The following is a 17,631-nucleotide window of genomic DNA, read 5'->3' as shown; positions in this document are numbered from 1 at the left end:
TGGTATTTAGAGTATGGTGTTTCATAGTAGCTATAGAAATGGAAATGCTTTCTAGTGTTACTACACCAAGATTCTATTCTTAGTTATGCCTTAAATTGTGTTTTCCCAAAGAAGTTATTTCAATTAGCTTCTATTGCATGCGAAGCATTTTAATATCATGCAAAAAAGAACCTGGAAAGAAAGGAACAACAGTGGTAGAGTGGCTAGAAAACAAAGCAGGAATTAAGCAAATTGGATTACAGCTCTGACATCAGGCATAGCACACAGAGCACTCCCATTGCAGCTTTATGCAGCTCTCCAATGCTACAGAATCCACATGGAAATGGGAAATCCCTGCCTTGCAATGGGCTAAGCACACAGACCTGTGTCTCCGTGGCTCATTTTTTCCTCCCTACCTGATGAATACACAGCTCTTGTCCCTCAAACAATTAAGCTGTGACTACATGCACCCAGTACTACTGAAACACTGCAACACTGTTAGCAGAAGTCATGTAATCACTTCTGATAAATTGATGTGGGAAGATGTGCTAGAAAACAAAGGTAAGCATACAGCTAATGCAACAGAATCAAATACACAGAACCTGTGCACCACAGTGAAGTTTGGGTTCAGGCTGTAACAGATGAAAAGAAAGCAAGTGAAAGAATGTGCCTGGCAGTACATCTCACTCCATTAAGAGCTCTAGCACATGGACACTCTTTATTTTTGAAGAACTGCTTGCTTTTGCTGGAAGACTGTTATTCAGCATGGTTATACCAGGCACAAAGGTTGCTCCTCATTAGACATTGATGTTTTGTTTGAGTTTGAAGCTGAACAATATTACCTGCATCCAATAGTTGATGGAAGCATTGATTCTCTCTCACCTGTGCTATAGACTGCACAAGAATTGTGGATTATTGCAGAAACAAAAAGCTGAACCCAACTGGCCTATTCCATTGACTAGGAAAGATTCCAGCTTTAATTAAACAAAATTAAAGTTCTAAATTCTTGACGTACCTCATCTTTGCACAACTACAGACCAAGTTTCAAAAACATCATCATTTAAACCACAATGCAGCCAGCAGTAGTATGTAATATTAGAACTAAGGAAAACATTACTAAAGTAGGGTAACGGGAACACTGAGGTCTCAGTGCCTCCGTTCATCCATTCTGACTTCAGGAACCTCAGCAGCCTGCACTGGGAATATAGTTGCCAAGGTTTTTTTCTACACTTCTTGTTCTCTGGAAACACAAGCTTCATACACAGAAGTCACCCAGAATTCAGCAAGATGAGAGCAAGAAAAGGACCCGCACTGCTGCTGCTGTGCAAAACCTATCTCTGCTGGCAGGTGGAGCACTGGGTGCAGTTCTGGTCTGTTTTCTCTTCAGCTGGCCTTGAAAACAGAAGTGAAATAGTGGGAAGTGATGAAGCAGTTATTCTCTCTGCTAAGGCGAAGACACTTCAGATTGGAAAAGGTTGAAAGGAGATACACATCTGACAGCTGCAGAAGTCAGAAATCAGGTTTGTTTAGATCGAGGAAGGCCTCATGGTGGCCTACAGCCTCCCTAACCCAACAACCTGGACAACAGAAATGTATAAGGCACCAGGTACCTCTAAGTGAACAAAGATGAATATCCCAATATCATGTATTGCTAGTGTTTGAGACCAGCTGCTGAGCTACAATAGAGCATTTGTTCTTATTTTCTGGAAGATTCTCAGAATTTAGATCACCTAAAGCTGGGTGACATTTTGGAGGAGCTGGAGTTGAAGGTCACACACAAGAGAATCACACAGAATTGCAGGGGTTGGAAGGGATCATCAAGTCCAATCCCCCTGTCAAAAGTAGGCTCCTTAGACCAGGTTGGACTTCACTCCTGTGCACATACACACACAAACACACACACACCATAGGCCAACACAGGGCCTGTCCTCCTTACCAGGATATTTCAGCTCCCAGACCTGCAAAAAGATGAGACAGCAGTGATCCATTCTTACAGAGTTATAGTTTAAACCTTTAAAAAGGTGCTATTTTATGGCAGGACAGGGACTCCGTCCACATGAATTTGCCTTAAGTACTTGCAAATGATTTCCTTACAGATAACCCAGAAGTTTAAATCACAACCAAAGATCCAAGTGGAAAAAAGCAACAGCAGAGACTCCTTCTTCATTTACTTCACCAAAAGACCACGACGTTTCAGAAGTATAAGGTTTTGATTTTAGAAACTGTCACTACAGACATCTGGATAGACAGCTGGGGAAACAGAAAGTGTATGCACGATGCATCCCACGATCGTGTACTGAACAACCATCAAAGAGCACTTAGAGAAAAGCAAACCCAATGTAAGAATATGAACTGCAATATATAAATAAGCTGAAACGAAGCTATCTCAAGTCACGTCAGAAACTACTGTGCTGTAAAACTGAGAACACTTCCTCTCAATTTCTCAAAAATCCATATTAAGTTTTTTCCCCACAAAATAACTCACTTCTCTGCACACCCTGCTTTTAAGGGACAATTTTCTGCAACGTGTTTGATTGAGTATGAGTGTTTTCAACTGCTCACAGCCAGCAGCAAGACCTTTCTTTTCTTCTTCTCCAGTTACAGCACCAATAAGCTGAACCTTAATTTTACCTACTTCAACCAAAGCTAACCACTTTCTCTCTATTCTACTAATTTACCATTTATTTTTCCCCTAAGAAAAAAAAAAATCCAGGACATTAAATCCTTGAAGTCTAGTGGTACCTGTAAGTACAAAAAGGAGCCCTGTCAGTCTGAACCACACCTGAATTTCCTAAGCCTCTCTTGTTCAGCACAGCAGAGAGCAAAGCAAGGAATACTTAATATTCTTGAGATTATACGTATTCCTGCTAACACTGCAGAAAAGTAAGCCAAGGGCATCTTTGCTTGTTTCAGTTCTATTAAAATGTGTGGCAAGGAAGAAGAAAAGTCAACATGCTGTTTGCCAAATAGAAAGGATCAGAATTGTCTGGTAAGGGAACTTCGCAGCAAGAACTTTGAAGGGGAGAATTACAATACAGGACAGGATTATAAAATGATAAATACACATCAACCTTCCAGAATTCCCTGAAAAGCAGAAGCATCCAAAACACATGACCAACAGAAGAAATGTCAATCTGCATAGCTAGTGTATATATGATAAGACTCGGTGGGGATTTCCAGAAGGGTTCCCTGATCAGTTCATTTGTTGTTTTTTTTTGTTTTCATTTTACTAAATGAGAATCCGCCTCTCCTGTAAAATACCTGCAATTTGTACTTGGCAGCTGGATGGCTGCATATGCCTGTCTCATTAGCAAGAGCTCAATAGGATTAGAATCATTCCAACTGGATGTTAGTCTGTTAAGGGACGTTTTTAATGCTATAGTAAAGCAGAAATCAGTTCAGCCAAATCTCATTGCCCCTTCTGATTTTACATAGTTAAAAACACAGACTGTACAAACATTTAATTCAGTGGAGCTGCTTTCACTGAAGACACGAGGGAAAAGATGATTAAACAAAATCCCTGAAATGTTTTTAATCATGAGATGCACAACATATTTCCTACAAGAATGAAACAAACCTTGCTACTTCCCCAGTGTCAGTAAATACACAAAGGTGTTAGGTTAATTTTAAAAGTCCATTGGGACTACTCATTCCAGTAAAAATTCATCTTCAGGTCAGAAACATTTTTCTCCTCTGTTTTCCAGTTCCCAATTCAAACAACCAACACAGGGAGCAAGTGGAAAGACTTCTACAGGAGTCCTGAAGTACTGCTATCCAGCAAGACGCCTTCACTGTGCCAAATGAGACAGGAATTGCTCATTTCCAAAGGTAAACACAAAGAAAACTTTGACAAAATGCAATTGCCATCTCAACCTTTTCTGCAAGAGACAGGACTGCATCATTCTAAAAAACAGAATGACCCCCACATCTCTGGCCCTTCTTCCTCAGTGTTGAGGATGAAGGAACCGGGGAGCCCTCACTGTGGCCTTCCAGGACCTAAAGGGAGCACATAAACAGGAGGGGGAATGACTGTTTACATGGGCTGATGGTGATAGGACAAGGGGGAATGGTTTGAAAATAAAACAGAGATCTAGATTAGATGTTAGGAGGAAGCTTTTCACTCAGAGGGTGGTGATGCACTGGAACATGTTGCCCAGAGTGGTTGTGGATGCCCCATACCCAGAGGCATACAAGACAAGGCTGGATGTGGCTCTGGGCAGCCTGCTCTAGTGGTTGGCAACTCTGCCCACAGCAGTGGGGTTGAAGCTGGATGATCTTTGAGGTCCTTTTCAACCCAGGCCATCCTATGATTCCATGAACAAAGCATGCTGGGACAAACAAGGACCTCAAGTATGTTTGAACTCACCTTCATCTGTTGCTTTCCAGCAGTTCAACAGATTGTAGTCATCACAAGCTAAACAGAAATTATGAACACTCACCATCTCATCCGTAAATTCACCCCTAGAGTGCAATGGGTTAAGTGGAGGAGGAAGGTAAAGAAAACAGGAGCTGCAAACTCTCTTCAAACCAGCCCAGAACTCAATGCAGACTTCTGATGTAAAAGCACAGAAAACAATCCGTCCTTAGTTCACGAGCTAATAAACTTCTTCCATTGTGTTCTTTCAGTTCACAACAATGTTTACTAAGCTATTCAACAGCAGAAGAAAACAAACACTATTGTAGGACACATCATATGGCACAACAGATAACTACAGGAGCACAGAAATGCTACACAAAGCTGAGCAGCTGCAAATCTATGGAAAGATTCCCCTCCCTTCATAACAACATACTTTCGAGCTCCAAATGTACTCCAGCCCCAAAGCAAGGTTTCACATCATAGCTACCAGCACCACAGAAAGCACGCTGCACACAAATTAGCATTTAGTTTATGGAACACCAATGTTCCTCATCTGCACCAAACAACTCCAAAATAAACTTTGATGTGAATGAAATGCACAACAGATGACTTTACTCTGTCACTCTGCGACCAGGATGAGTGCCAACTGAAAACACCCACCAGGGCAGTTACAAAGTGCTTATTCTGGGGCACCCCACTTCACTTAGTGAAAAAAAAAGCCCTCTGCAAAGCCAGCAGCACTGCAGGTCTTTACGTGCTGCTGCTTCAGCTGTGATGCTTGCTACCAGCCACAAAGCTTTACAGGCTCTGTTTGCTTTGTACACAGAAATACATACAGGAATGGCTGAAATACTGGGATGATTTAAGAAAACTGCCTGTCTTCCTTCCAAAGGGATCCATGAACAGCTAGGATGCTCCCTCAGCATTTTCAATCCTGTTTGACACTGAAGATTTGGTCTTAGTATCCATCACCACAATACTGAACCTCATTCTGAAGCATCAGAAAAGCAGCTGCGCTTTGTTACACCCTCCATTTTATTCTACACAGGCCAATAACCAGGACAGCTCCTGGACAGAGAAATCCCTGAATTCCTCACCTCTGAATGCCCAGGCCAACCTCCTCATTTTGCAAAGCTCTGCATGCCCTTACTGCACACACAAGCTCTTGTGCTTCTGAACCCAAATTCAAGGTGTGCTCCACACTGCTCTCGCTTCATCTCAAAACCCTGCTGCTTCCTTCACAACAGCATACGTTTCCTTTAATTCCTGTATTTAGCCCTCCCCTCCCCCCCAACCCTGTGTCCGGCATCTTTGCAAAAAAGGAAGTTAGCATTAACCTTTAAGACCATTCATTTACAGGCACAGGCAGCAATCTCAAAGTTACAGGGCCAGCAGCAATCAGATTTCAGACTCAACAAGAATTTCTATTTGCACCAATCAGCCTTGTATCCCCCCACATGACCTGTGTTACCATGGGCTGTATTCCGTTCTATAGGTGCAGATGGGTAATTTCTTTTGCTCGCCCACATTAGTGCCAATTTTAAGAGGAAACTGGTAATAAATAATAAACATTTCATTTCTGCAGGTTTGCTTTCTCTGATGCCTCCAGCAAGGCTGGGTAGATAAACTGCCTATTTTACCTACCCTAAAGCCAGCCCTGTTTAAGGATGATTACTGCTACGCTACAGATTTTAAACAGGGTTTTAAATACCAGTTTCTTGACTCATGGACTTCTTTTGCAGAAAGAATGTTGTAGTAACACTACGTAGGCTTTATGATACTGTAGATAGTATCACAATAGAAGGACAGACACTCTGTGCCCAAACACGCACCACAGAAAATTAACGTTAAGTGAGCACCTGCAGAATGCAGTCCTTGTGGAGAAGTACAAAGCTTATTTGGCTGGAAAGGACTGTTCAGTCCTCTTGCAAACACTGCTGTGCGTTTTCAGCATCTGGGCATCCCTGTGGAGTCCCCTCTTCCTCTGCACCCTCACATCATATCAGGTACATGCAAATATCTGGGTTTAAGGAGGAAAAGAGTAACGTGATGCACAGGTGATGTTTGGAAATCCATGAGGAAGGCTCCATCACGTCTGGATCAAGTTTCTTTACAAGTGCAATTCACTTGCCTTCAGTCAGCATCGCTTATTCACATGAAAACACTCATTAAAGACAGTGGGAAACACCAACAAAAAAGGCACACTGATCAAATTGAAATATTTCTCACTTGATTGAGAAAATGAACATTTGAGCGAAGCATAATTGCAAGTGCTACATCACCAGGGGAGCAAATAAAGCTCAATTTTTAACAGCAACCCCCAGCAAAACTTCCTGCCACCTGTTCCGGTGTCGCTCGGTACTGCATCCTGTGAAGCCTACCAGTTCCTCACTTCCACCTCTGAAGCCACAATACAGACAGCTTGTGGTATCAACAGCACACAACGCAGCTTGGCCTAAAGCTTGTCACGGTGAAAGCTGAGACTGTGCTTAAACTGTGTCCAACTTACGTGACTCCCTTATGTTATCACCTTCTTCTCCAGCAAAAAGAATGCCAGGAATCACTCAACAGAAGAAACCAGAGGAAGTGCCCATTGCAGTCTGGGGGAAAATCCAACCTTTTGGAGGGATGTCTCTTCTACATCATGCCAAGTACTTAAACAGAACACAATAAATCTATACAAGACACAGGAATATAATATATATTAAACATATCAAAGCATGGCCTTGGCCTACAGAGACTATTTTTGACGGAATTGGTTGCAGTGTGCCAAGGAAATTTTGCTGTGAAAGAAGAAAACATAACAAGGATAAAAAGGAACCCATTACAATCCCGTTACTCCTCATAAGGTGTCTCTTGCTGATGACTGTGGCCACACATCCATTGCAGCATTTGCTTTGCTACTGTGGTTTGAACCCGTGTGACTGTTGCCAGACTGGCTGTAGTAACAGCTGGAGGCAGCAGGAGGAAATCCAACAGACAAGAAACAACAGAAGGTGAACAAGAGAGAATGGGTCAGGATACATGGGAAAGAGAGGCAACAAAATAACAAGCTGAGACCCTCTGCCCACATCTCATCTGCCCAGCAGAAGTAACCCTAATTAGCCACTTCCTCAAAGGCTGTCAAGTTGCAAACAATCCAAGAGCAAGTTGTTGGGAAGATAAAGCACTGGCCTCACAGATGCATGGAAGATGCATCCAAGTGCTATGCAAGATACTTTACAGGAAAATGCACTCATTCATTAACGCTCTTTACTCCTCCGAAAGAGAACTAGCTGTAGCAGAACATCACACAGGGCTCGGAGCCTGCTCATTTCAAAGATCACATCTCATCCTGACAACACTGAGCGACATTTATGATCAAACACATTATGAGGATGCTACCAGAGGCATGACATGATTACAGGACTTTGAGCAACCTGGTCTAGAGAGAGGAATGCCTATAGCAGGGTGGTTGGAACTAGATGATCTGAAAGGTCCCTTCCAACTCAAACTATTCTATGATTCTGTGATTTCATCAGAATAAAACACAACTTGAATCGTGTACAGAAAAAAAAAAAAAAGTGTTTTCAAGGGCACCTGCTGAGAAGGCAGAGATACTGAACGCCTTCTTTGCTTCTGTCTTCAGTGAAAAAGTTCTCACTCAGGAAACCCAGACCCTGGAGATCAGTGAGAGGGTAGGGGGAATGGAAGACTTTCCTTTAGTCAGGGAAGAGGTGGTCCGTGAGCGCCGAGGCAATGCTAGTGTTCATAAATACATGGGACCCGATGGGGAGCATCCACGGGTGCTAAGGGAGCTGGCGGAGGTGATTGCTGAACTGCTCTCTATCATCTTTGAGAGGTCTTGGGAGAATGGTGGATGTGCCTGATGACTGGAGGATAGCCAATGTCACTCCGGTCTTCAGAAAGGGCAAGAAGGAAGATCCGGGTAATTATAGGCCAGCCAGCCTCACCTCTGTCCCTGGAAAGGTGATGGAACAGATTGTGCTGGAGGCCATCTCCAGACAACTGGAAGAAAAGGAGGTTATCAGGAGTAGCCAGCATGGGTTCACCAAGTAGAGGTTATGCTTGACCAACCTGGTGGCCTTCTATGATGTTGTCACTGGCTGGGTGGATGGGGGGAGGGCGGTTAGTCTACCTTCATTTCAACAAGGCATTTGATACTGTCTCCCATGACATCCTTATAACAAAGCTAAGGAAGTGTGGGATAGATGAGTGGACAGTGAAGTGGCTTGAGAACTGGCTGACTGGCAGAGCGCAGAGGGTTGTCATTGGCGGTGTAGAGTCCGGTTGGAGACCTATAACCAGCAGTGTCCCCCAGGGGTCCGTGCAGGGTCCAGTCTTGTTCAACATCTTCATCAATGACCTTGATGAGGGGATAGTAGCCACGCGCAGCAAGTTTGCTGATGATAGGAAGTTGGGAGGATTGGCTGACACGCCTGAAGGCTGTGCTGCCATTCAGTGAGACCTGGACAGGCTGGAGAGCTGGGCAGTAAGAAACCGGATTAAGTTTAACAAAAGCAAGTGTAGAGTCTTGCACCTAGGGAGGAATAATTGCATGCACCAGTACAGGCTGGGGGATGACCTGCTGGAGAGGAGCTCTGTAGAGAGGGACCTGGGTGTCCTGGTGGACGACAGGTTGACCATGAGCCAGCAATGTGCTCTCGTGGCCAAGAAGGCCAATGGCATTCTGGGGACTTGATCCAGGTTGATAAACATCTGAGGTGTTGGGGACAATGTGGCAAGGCCAGACTCTTTTCAGAAGCGTATGGAGACAGGACAAGGGGAAAAGGACAGAAACTGCAGCACAGGAGGTTCCGCACGAATGTGTGCAAGAACTTCTTTACGGTGAGGGTGATGGAGCACTGGCACAGGCTGCCCAGGGAGGGTTGTGGAATCTCCTTCTCTGGAGATATTCAAGACCTTCCTGGTCGCCGACCTGTGTGACCTGGTGTAGGGAACCTGCTTTGGCAGGGCGGTTGGACTCAATGATCTCTTGAGGTCCCTTCCAACCCCTATGATTCTATGACTCTATGAACTCACCAGGTTTTCCCCACTCTGCTGAGTGGGCCTGGGACCTCAGGAGGCTGCATTTCAGCACAGCACATTGAGAACAAAGTTGTCGAGCACCCTGGGACAAGAACAACCACACAGCAGACCACTGTCTACACCACTTGATACATTTCCAGAGGTTCATTAAACCAAACAGACTTATTTGAATTTTATAATTGAAAATTGCAGTCCTAAAGACAAGTCCCAAATGGGGTGATCTACAGCTTCCAGCACTATTTAACCTCAAAACGTAGAATTTGAGAATACACATTTTCAAACCGATGCAGAGTCCCATTGAAACCACCATACAGAGTTGCTTCATTAAGAAATAAAAAGCCAGCTTGAAACAGCCTGGAAAGAAGAAAAGAATCAAAAAGGTATTTAACACACTGAATGCCTCCTCATCATTTGCACAGGTTGCCCAATTGTTTCTCATGAATTCTGGATTTGAAGACATGAGTTGAAACGCTGAGAGAAAGAAAGCTGTCGAAAGCTGCACTGTACAAGTCAATAAGTGTGGAAAGCAGGTTATCACTGCAAAATGGCTTTAAAATAAGGGATTTTTCCCACTAAAAAAATAAAAATAGTGAAACGTGGGACCAGCACTCTCCTTTCTCAAGCGGAACACAGGGTATCCAGCCTGCAGACTGACACATCTCTGTTGTGCAAACAGAGAAATTACTTGCTCCTTTGCTATGGGAAACAGCAGATCTGAGTCTCTTCAAAATGCTGTTAAGCACAGAAAGTAAACAGAGCATTATAAAACATTTTCCTCGTCTACTTACATTCTATTAATCTTTCATGCTGCTTACACAGTTGGTTAGAGCACTTTCAACAGAAATTAATGATCTTTTATCATTGAGGACTTGCACATTTATGCATGGCAGTCATAGTGAAAAGGCTGAGCCTACAGCCTTCTAAATAAATATCATCACAACTTTCTTCATTCTGCTAAATTAACCACACTTTAATCAAATTTCTTCAGGCCAGTACAAACTACACAGGTATGGTTAGCGATAAGCCCAGGAGAAAAATGAAGTCCTCAGCATCAGTGCTTTCAAATCTGCAAGAGTACAAGGTGTGCAGCACTACCTGGACCTGCTGGCTGTATGATTAAAGGAGGAGTGCTTAGGGGATGTTGCTCACCCTGCCTGTGAATCCATCCCTGCTGCAAGGTTCTGTGCCTTGAGCTTTAACAAAGCATGGTCACACACACCATGCTCCTGCATACTGTTGTGTACTCACACATGTACCTTATCCTCCTATCTGTTGCTCTTTAAGTATCAGTGCCAAGCTACAATTCAACGCATACCATGCATTTTATACAAGTGTCCCAAGATCACTTCAGGAAAATTTACAGTTTAGAACCATATTCTGCCATATACAATTTCTTCTCAATGGATTTCCAAGCAACTTAATAGTTCAGAACTGCTGCTTCTGTAACACTGGAAAACACCATCTGCAATAAAAGTGGTTTTAAGAGACCATTACAGTACATACAGATCAGAGTAACTGAGCTTTATTTCTCGTAGCAGCTATTTCCCAAATGCAACAGCCATGCATCCATCTCTCTCACTCCACATTACAAACTGGGATCTCACTTATATTGCTTCAGACAGAAAGAGACGATCAAATGCCAGGTCATTAGTAAGAAACCATTTAACCTAGTTCACTGTAAATGTAATGAAAATAATGGTCAGAACCTATTAAAAGGGAAAAGGAGAATTTCACTTGTGAAAAAATAAAATATGTTCAAGGTTTTTGCCCATAATTTCAACTCCTGCAGACATAAAAGTAGGAAATGTACTGTATCTTGCCTCACTTTTAGTTCTCCTTGACATCTGTCTCCGTTTGCCTGTGTGAAAACTTAGCAAAAAGATTTCAGTGAGGTCTTATGGAGTCAGTGCTAAAGTTTGTTTTCTCCCAATTAAAGCAGCTATTAAAGGCCAGTTTTAAAAAACAGAAACCTTTAATTGGAAAGAAAAAACGCCTAACAATAAACAAAAGGCAGACATTCACCAATTAAAATCTGACAAGATCTTTCCAAAAAAATAGCATTTGCTAAATGCCAGCTTGCTTATTTCAGACTACAAAAGCTGCTTCAACCAGCTACCAACAAAACAAAAGGTTAAGAAAATCAATATACATACACATTTGTCCTCCCAAAGACTAATATAAATTTATACTCCTTCAGTGGTTCCCCAGCAAATGATCAGAACATCCTCTGTATTGCTTTTAAAAAGAGTGTGACAGCCCACGTGATGAGTATTGGACTTCTCTAATGAAAGCTCTTGGTCTCCATTGGTCACCTGGTGCAATTCCCCTGCAAGGGACACGGGCATCCACAGCTGTCATCCACATCCTATTCCAGAAGCCACAACCCCAAGAGCTGTGTCTTACCAAAATTGTCACCATACCTCAGCAATTTAAAGATAAAGGCAAACTGAAGATACTCTCATATCCCCCAAAGGCTCAGGATAAAGGGAAATGGCACCCCATTCTGCAACAAAGTTGGGGATTTCATTAGTGCACTTTGCAAACAGCCATATTCCCAAATATTCCAGACTTCTAGAAGAGTTATTACTGTGAATAAACTTACATTGTACCCAAGAACACATCACTCACTCCTGGCAGCTCTCCTACAGAAGGACAGGCATGGCAGCATCCAGCTAACACATTCTGCTAACATCCTGATGCTACTATAGCCTTAGGGCTTGAAACACAGCCACAACATAACACCATAAAACAATTCACTCCTGGGCTGTGATATGTTTTACCATGGTTAAGTGATTTGAACTGCAGTTGATGGGCACATACAATCAGGTTTTGAAGCCAACAAGGATCACAGAGGAGATCGGAGCAAGGTGGCTTGATATGTTGACTCAGCCAGACTGCTTGAGCAAAGGCACCAGGCATGTGTGCCCTGGGACTTGGGAGCCAGAAATCACCCCTCCAGAATGTCCTTTGCAGGGTTATCATCACCCCACAGGACTTCTTCTTCAGCTCTGTGCTACAGCTATGTCAACGGTTTATGGGCAGGTTCAGCCCGGTTCCATGACGATTGAGGCCAGGGACCCACAGACCCCCGCCCCAGGAAAGGGGAAAGGGAAAAGGGAGATGGGCCTAGAAACAAAACAGCGGCAATGATCTGAGGAGGAAAGCTAATTTAATAAATAAGATATCGGAAAGCAAAATAACGCAATATAATACAATATAATTGGAATTAAAGCTAATAAATCAAATACAATGAGCAAGAGAGAGTGTCCGATAAACCGAAGGCCTTACGCTAACGCTGAAGGCGGATGGCAGCAAGCACCTACTGCTGAGTTGATCCCAAAGGGAAGAGTGCATGTCCCGTGACCGCAGACGGTTTTTATCTTTCCCTCTGAGCGTAAACACATAAGAACGCAAAGCATCGCAAAGTCCTCTGGGGAATGTAGTTCTTCTTCTCTTCTGAGACAGGCATACCTGGAACTATCGATGATCCACGGAGCTGGAGCATTAACTCTTTAAATGCACTACATGATGTTATGATGTGTAATACCAGTACCAAAAATCATAAAGCCATGACAAGCTACCAAGCAGCATTAACTCCTTGTGCTCAGGAAACAGCTTCTTCCCAGTCCATACTAGAGCCTGGCAACAGCCAGAGAACCAAGGAGAACTCACTCAGCACATGGCTCCTCCTGCAGGAAACAACTCCCAGACAAAGCTGCATTCCTCAATGCAACAGAAGCTGACACTTCACAGGGAGTGAAAGCGAGATGCTCACACCTGCTGCTCCTTCCTTCAGCTCAATTATCTGCACACAAAGTAGCTGGAAAGCAACACTGCAGAGACAAGCAATGGCTCCACATCTCTAAACTGTGGAGAGATGCAGTTTAGGAGTATTATTGTGGGTTAAGAGTATCTCAGAAACTCTGACAGCCCTTTTTAAAACTGAATAGCCAACTGGTGTGACAGCAAACTCTAACACTGAGGTGGAACATGTACACTGACTTCTATGTAGTTAAGTGTCCCTGCAGCAACAGCACTTTTTTTTTCAGCTAACAAAGAAATGACATTTCTCAATTTCTCTGTGGTCATAATACATTAAATCTTCATCAGGGATTTGGCCCCAAATACTGTCACTGAAAGCAAGACTAGTTCTGCTCCTTCCAAGTCTGGTGGTGTAAGTACTGAGCCCCAAAATCTACACCAGAGGAAAGTAAATTAGCTTCCTGCAGTAGAGCTACATGGCTTGAGTAAATATAAAAAAAAAAACCTTCATTAATAAAATCATTTATATTTATAAAACACTTATCTCCATATTTCAAAGTGTTTTACACACTAAACTCGTTTGCTGATCTAAACAGTGTCCCCTTTCACCATCTTTGCCGTTATGCAGTAAAATGTCATAAAGCATGAAGAACCACAGGGGTTGGGAGGGACCTCTGGACATCATTAAGTACAATTCCCCCTCCCCTCTGGTTTTGCTTATTTACAGCAGAGGAATGCAAAGTTGTCCCACTTTCCATACATCGTTTCCTTTCATGGGCTTTTTGCAGAGCAACAACAGCCTTCTAAATAAAGAGGGAAACAAAAGTGTTAAAACCAAGAGGACCAGCAGGAGAAACTCTACATAAACGTTCTGGAAATAAAGCCATCAAGAAAAGAAAACTTTGCTGTATTTCAAATCAAGCTGTTTTGATTTTTTATGTCTCTCTGAAGCTCAATGAAGTCGTAAGAAAGATAGATATAACTCACACAGGACTGAAGTTGTTTGCCAGTGGTATATTATGAACACACATAACGGCAAGTAATGTCACCTGCTGCTTAGGAGGTCCACAGTCACCCAAGCTGCCACACAAAAACAACACAGAGCAAAGTGATTGAAATTCCTTCACATGTCGTTTGCTTTTTTATACTTGGCTAACTGTAAGAAATGTGAATATTGACACAACACTTGTTCCCCCCTTTGCAATCAGTTCTACTTACAGGTTTTCATGGCCTGACTCCATGCTACCCACCAAGCACTGCAAAGAACCTCTACACCTGCACCAAGTTGTAATTACATTTTGGAGGTTCAGTTATTAGGCTGTTCGACTGAATAATTCTAATTTCATAAAGTCGATGTTACATCTAAATGCTGGACATAAGCTGACTACGCTATCAGTGCATGTAAACCAAAGATTATTAGGCAAGTACGATTTCTTACTCAGCGTTCTTACTCACCCATCCTCACTTTATATCCTAAATGAAAAGACAGATTTAAATGTAGAAATCTGGAAATTCTTCTTCAAATTCAGTTGGAAATTATAGAAAATATACAAAAAAGTTATTAGAGGAAATGCTGCAGCAATTAATTTATGCTATTCCTTCTTCCACTGTTTGCAAATTACTGTATTTTCTGTAAGTTACCCAGCTACGACTTACCGAGCTGCCTCTCCCACTTACTCAAACTTGAGGCTGACAAATAAATCATAAGCACAACACACTTGAAATCCACACTATGTACCTTTGGCCAAATATAAGGTACAAGTGTACAGTAAAAAAAAAAAAAAAAATCCAGGTAAAATGTCTGATTTTCTGGGTGGTTTTTTTTTTTCATGCTTTTCACAACTACCCATATCATATATTATACGAATGTTCAATGCAAACTCAAACAGCTGCAGCCATGAGAGTACGCAGGCCTGGATATAAAATGCTCAGTCACATACTTGGGTATTCACCTGTTATGTACAAAATAAAAAGTTTTCAAAGTGCACTTCACTACTGCCATGAAATTATCGTCACATGATATCTATGTACACACTTCCTTATTTGCAATGTGGTTGGCATTACATATACATTCAACTCCAATTTAAAATACATATTTACAGCTGTTTTTCTTATGAAACTAGAAGCTAGACATATGTAAGTCTGTGTTATCATCACCCTTCACTCATTTTTCAGCACGATGCTTTGTTACCTATTAGCACACACTTCTGAGACCGCAGTCACAAACCTGGGAAGGCCAAGCAGTGCTGTGAAGCAGCTGCTTTGGTTGGTTGCTGTCTACTTCAAGTTTGCAACCTCTGAAAGACCAGCTTCCAGAAATAATGAAAAGGAATACAATTTAGCTCTAAATGCTACGATTCATCCAGTACTTCAAAATTAGATCATTACATGTGCTGGATACTGAATCGTTTCTAACATAACTTTTCTGTAGAATAACTACAGTTTCTAGCGAAGTACTTTCTTGCAAAGTAGGAACTGAAGTTTCTAAGTTCATTACAAGGCACAATATCACAGTAGTAGGGCTACTTGCTGCCTACACCCTCTTTAGAAAGGGTGTATAAGATCAGTATTTCAAAGCACAAGTATGGGAAATCAGCTGCCAACTCACTGAGTGTAAGCAGACCAAAAAAGACCTACGAGCATTTAGAAAAGGCACAGAGGGAAACAGGAAAATGCCAGATCTTGCCTGGCTCCAAGATTATCACAGAATCAAATTCCAGGAGAGGGGAGTGCAGAAACAAGGGCAGACAAAAATCAATAGTCAGAACATGACTAGACACAACCGCTCTCTTGTCATCCCCTGCGAGGCAGTGAGACTAGCTGAGGTGGCACCTTTTCCACTCCCATTCTCTAAAATAGGATGGAGTCATAGAACCACAGAACCATTAAGGCTGAGAAAGACCACTAAGATCATTTAGTTCAACTATCAATCCATACCCACCATGCCCACTAAACCATGTCCCTCAAGGCCAAATCTCCACGTTTCATGAACACTTCCAGGGGCAGTGACTCCACCACCTCCCTGTGCAGTCTGTTCCAATGCCTCACCACTCTTTCTGAGTTTTTCCTAACACCCAACCTGTAAACACAGTGAACTTCCTGGTGAAGCTTTATTTCCAACCAGCCTTATTTTAGTGCTGCTGTTGTGTTGGAAAATGAGGGGAAAATAGAGATGCAATAGCAGTAGAGAAACGGTGCCTCAACTCTCCCAGTATGGCACAAGACTGGAGCTCACTCCTCTGACCTCTGGATGCTGAAAAGCAGTGAAAAGGGGAGCAGAATCATAGAACGGCTTGGGCTGGAAAACACTTAAAAGATTTCCTACTTCCAACCCCCTGCCATGGGCAAGGTGAATTAGAAAAGGATCAGGATGCTCGGGGTACCACCCAAATTGTCCCTGAATGTTTTCAGGGATGGGGCACCCACAGCTTTTCCAGGCAGCTGTGCCACAGCCTTGCTACCTTCATAGCAAAGATCTGCTTCCAGATCCCTCATCTATATCCACCTCTTTTCTGTCTAAAACCATTACACCTTGTCCTGTCACTACACTCCCTGATAGAAAGAGTATTCCCATCTTTCCTGCAGGCCACTTTTAGGTGCTGTTAAGGACAATATTAAGTCTCCCTGGAGCCTTCTCTCCCCCAGGCTGAACAGCCCCATCTCTCTCAGCCTTTATTAATAGAAAAAGGCGCTTCATCCTCAGAGCACCTTCGTGGCTTCCTCTGTATCCCCTCCAACAGCCCCAATCCTTACAGCGGGGCTGAGCTGAAGGCAGCACTGCAGCTGGGGGCTCATGAGGACACAGCAGAGGAGGCTCCACTCCAGCCAGGAGCCCTCCTCACAGCTGTCCGGGCCCTGCGATGACCCCGAGCTCTGCGGGCTGCCACGGTACCGCAAGACCCACGTACAACCCTATGTCGGTGCTGAGGGCGGGCCTGGAGGCCCCTACCTGATCACAGAGATGAGCAGCCCCGAGGGGTCCTTGCTCCTGCTCATGCTGCTCCGGTAGCGCCCCACTGCCTCGCTCGCCGCCATCTTGCGCCCCCTTCAAACACAGGGCAACCACTCCTGCTGGAGCGGCGCAGCCAATCAGAATAAAGGAACGTGGGCTGACATCCAATAGCAGGCCGGGGAAGGCGGGGCGGGAGGGATAAGCGTTCAATGCGTGGCGCGCGGGCGCCGTGCGGCCCTCTGGGAGCTGTAGTTTCTGTGGCGCTGCTTCAGCCCCGGGCTGAACGGGTGCGATTTTGACCACACAAAATGTGTCAGTCACTAAGAGAACCGTGTTAAGCAAAAAAAGAGAGTACTAAACCATCATCTAGTCCAGTCCTCTGCCAAAGCAGCTCCAGCACTCCATCACTGCCCTGTGAAGAAGTTCCCACGCACATTTGTGCAGAACTTGCTATGCTTCAGTTTGTGGCCATTTCCCCTCATCCTATCACCACACACTGCTCAGAAGAGTCCAGCCTCATCCCCTTTGCCTC

General features: G+C 43.5%; 1 protein-coding gene across 1 annotated transcript in view; it reads right to left on the bottom strand.

The window, feature by feature from the left end:
* EXOC4 (exocyst complex component 4) overlaps positions 1-17,192 on the bottom strand; it is a 406,844-nt gene extending 389,652 nt beyond the window's left edge. Inside the window, exon 1 of the mRNA XM_065743825.1 lies at positions 17,097-17,192. Coding sequence (XP_065599897.1) covers positions 17,097-17,182 — 86 coding nt within the window. The 5' untranslated portion in view covers positions 17,183-17,192. The remainder of the gene's footprint in view (positions 1-17,096) is intronic.
* Positions 17,193-17,631: the final 439 nt, after the last annotated feature.

Source organism: Cyrtonyx montezumae, unplaced genomic scaffold (genome assembly GCF_038088225.1).
Source record: "Cyrtonyx montezumae isolate F1298 unplaced genomic scaffold, pur_monq_1.0 scaffold_3, whole genome shotgun sequence".
Lineage (NCBI taxonomy): Eukaryota > Metazoa > Chordata > Aves > Galliformes > Odontophoridae > Cyrtonyx > Cyrtonyx montezumae.
The sequence above is the reverse complement of the archived record's forward strand: the minus strand, read 5'-3'. Positions and strand labels throughout refer to the sequence as shown.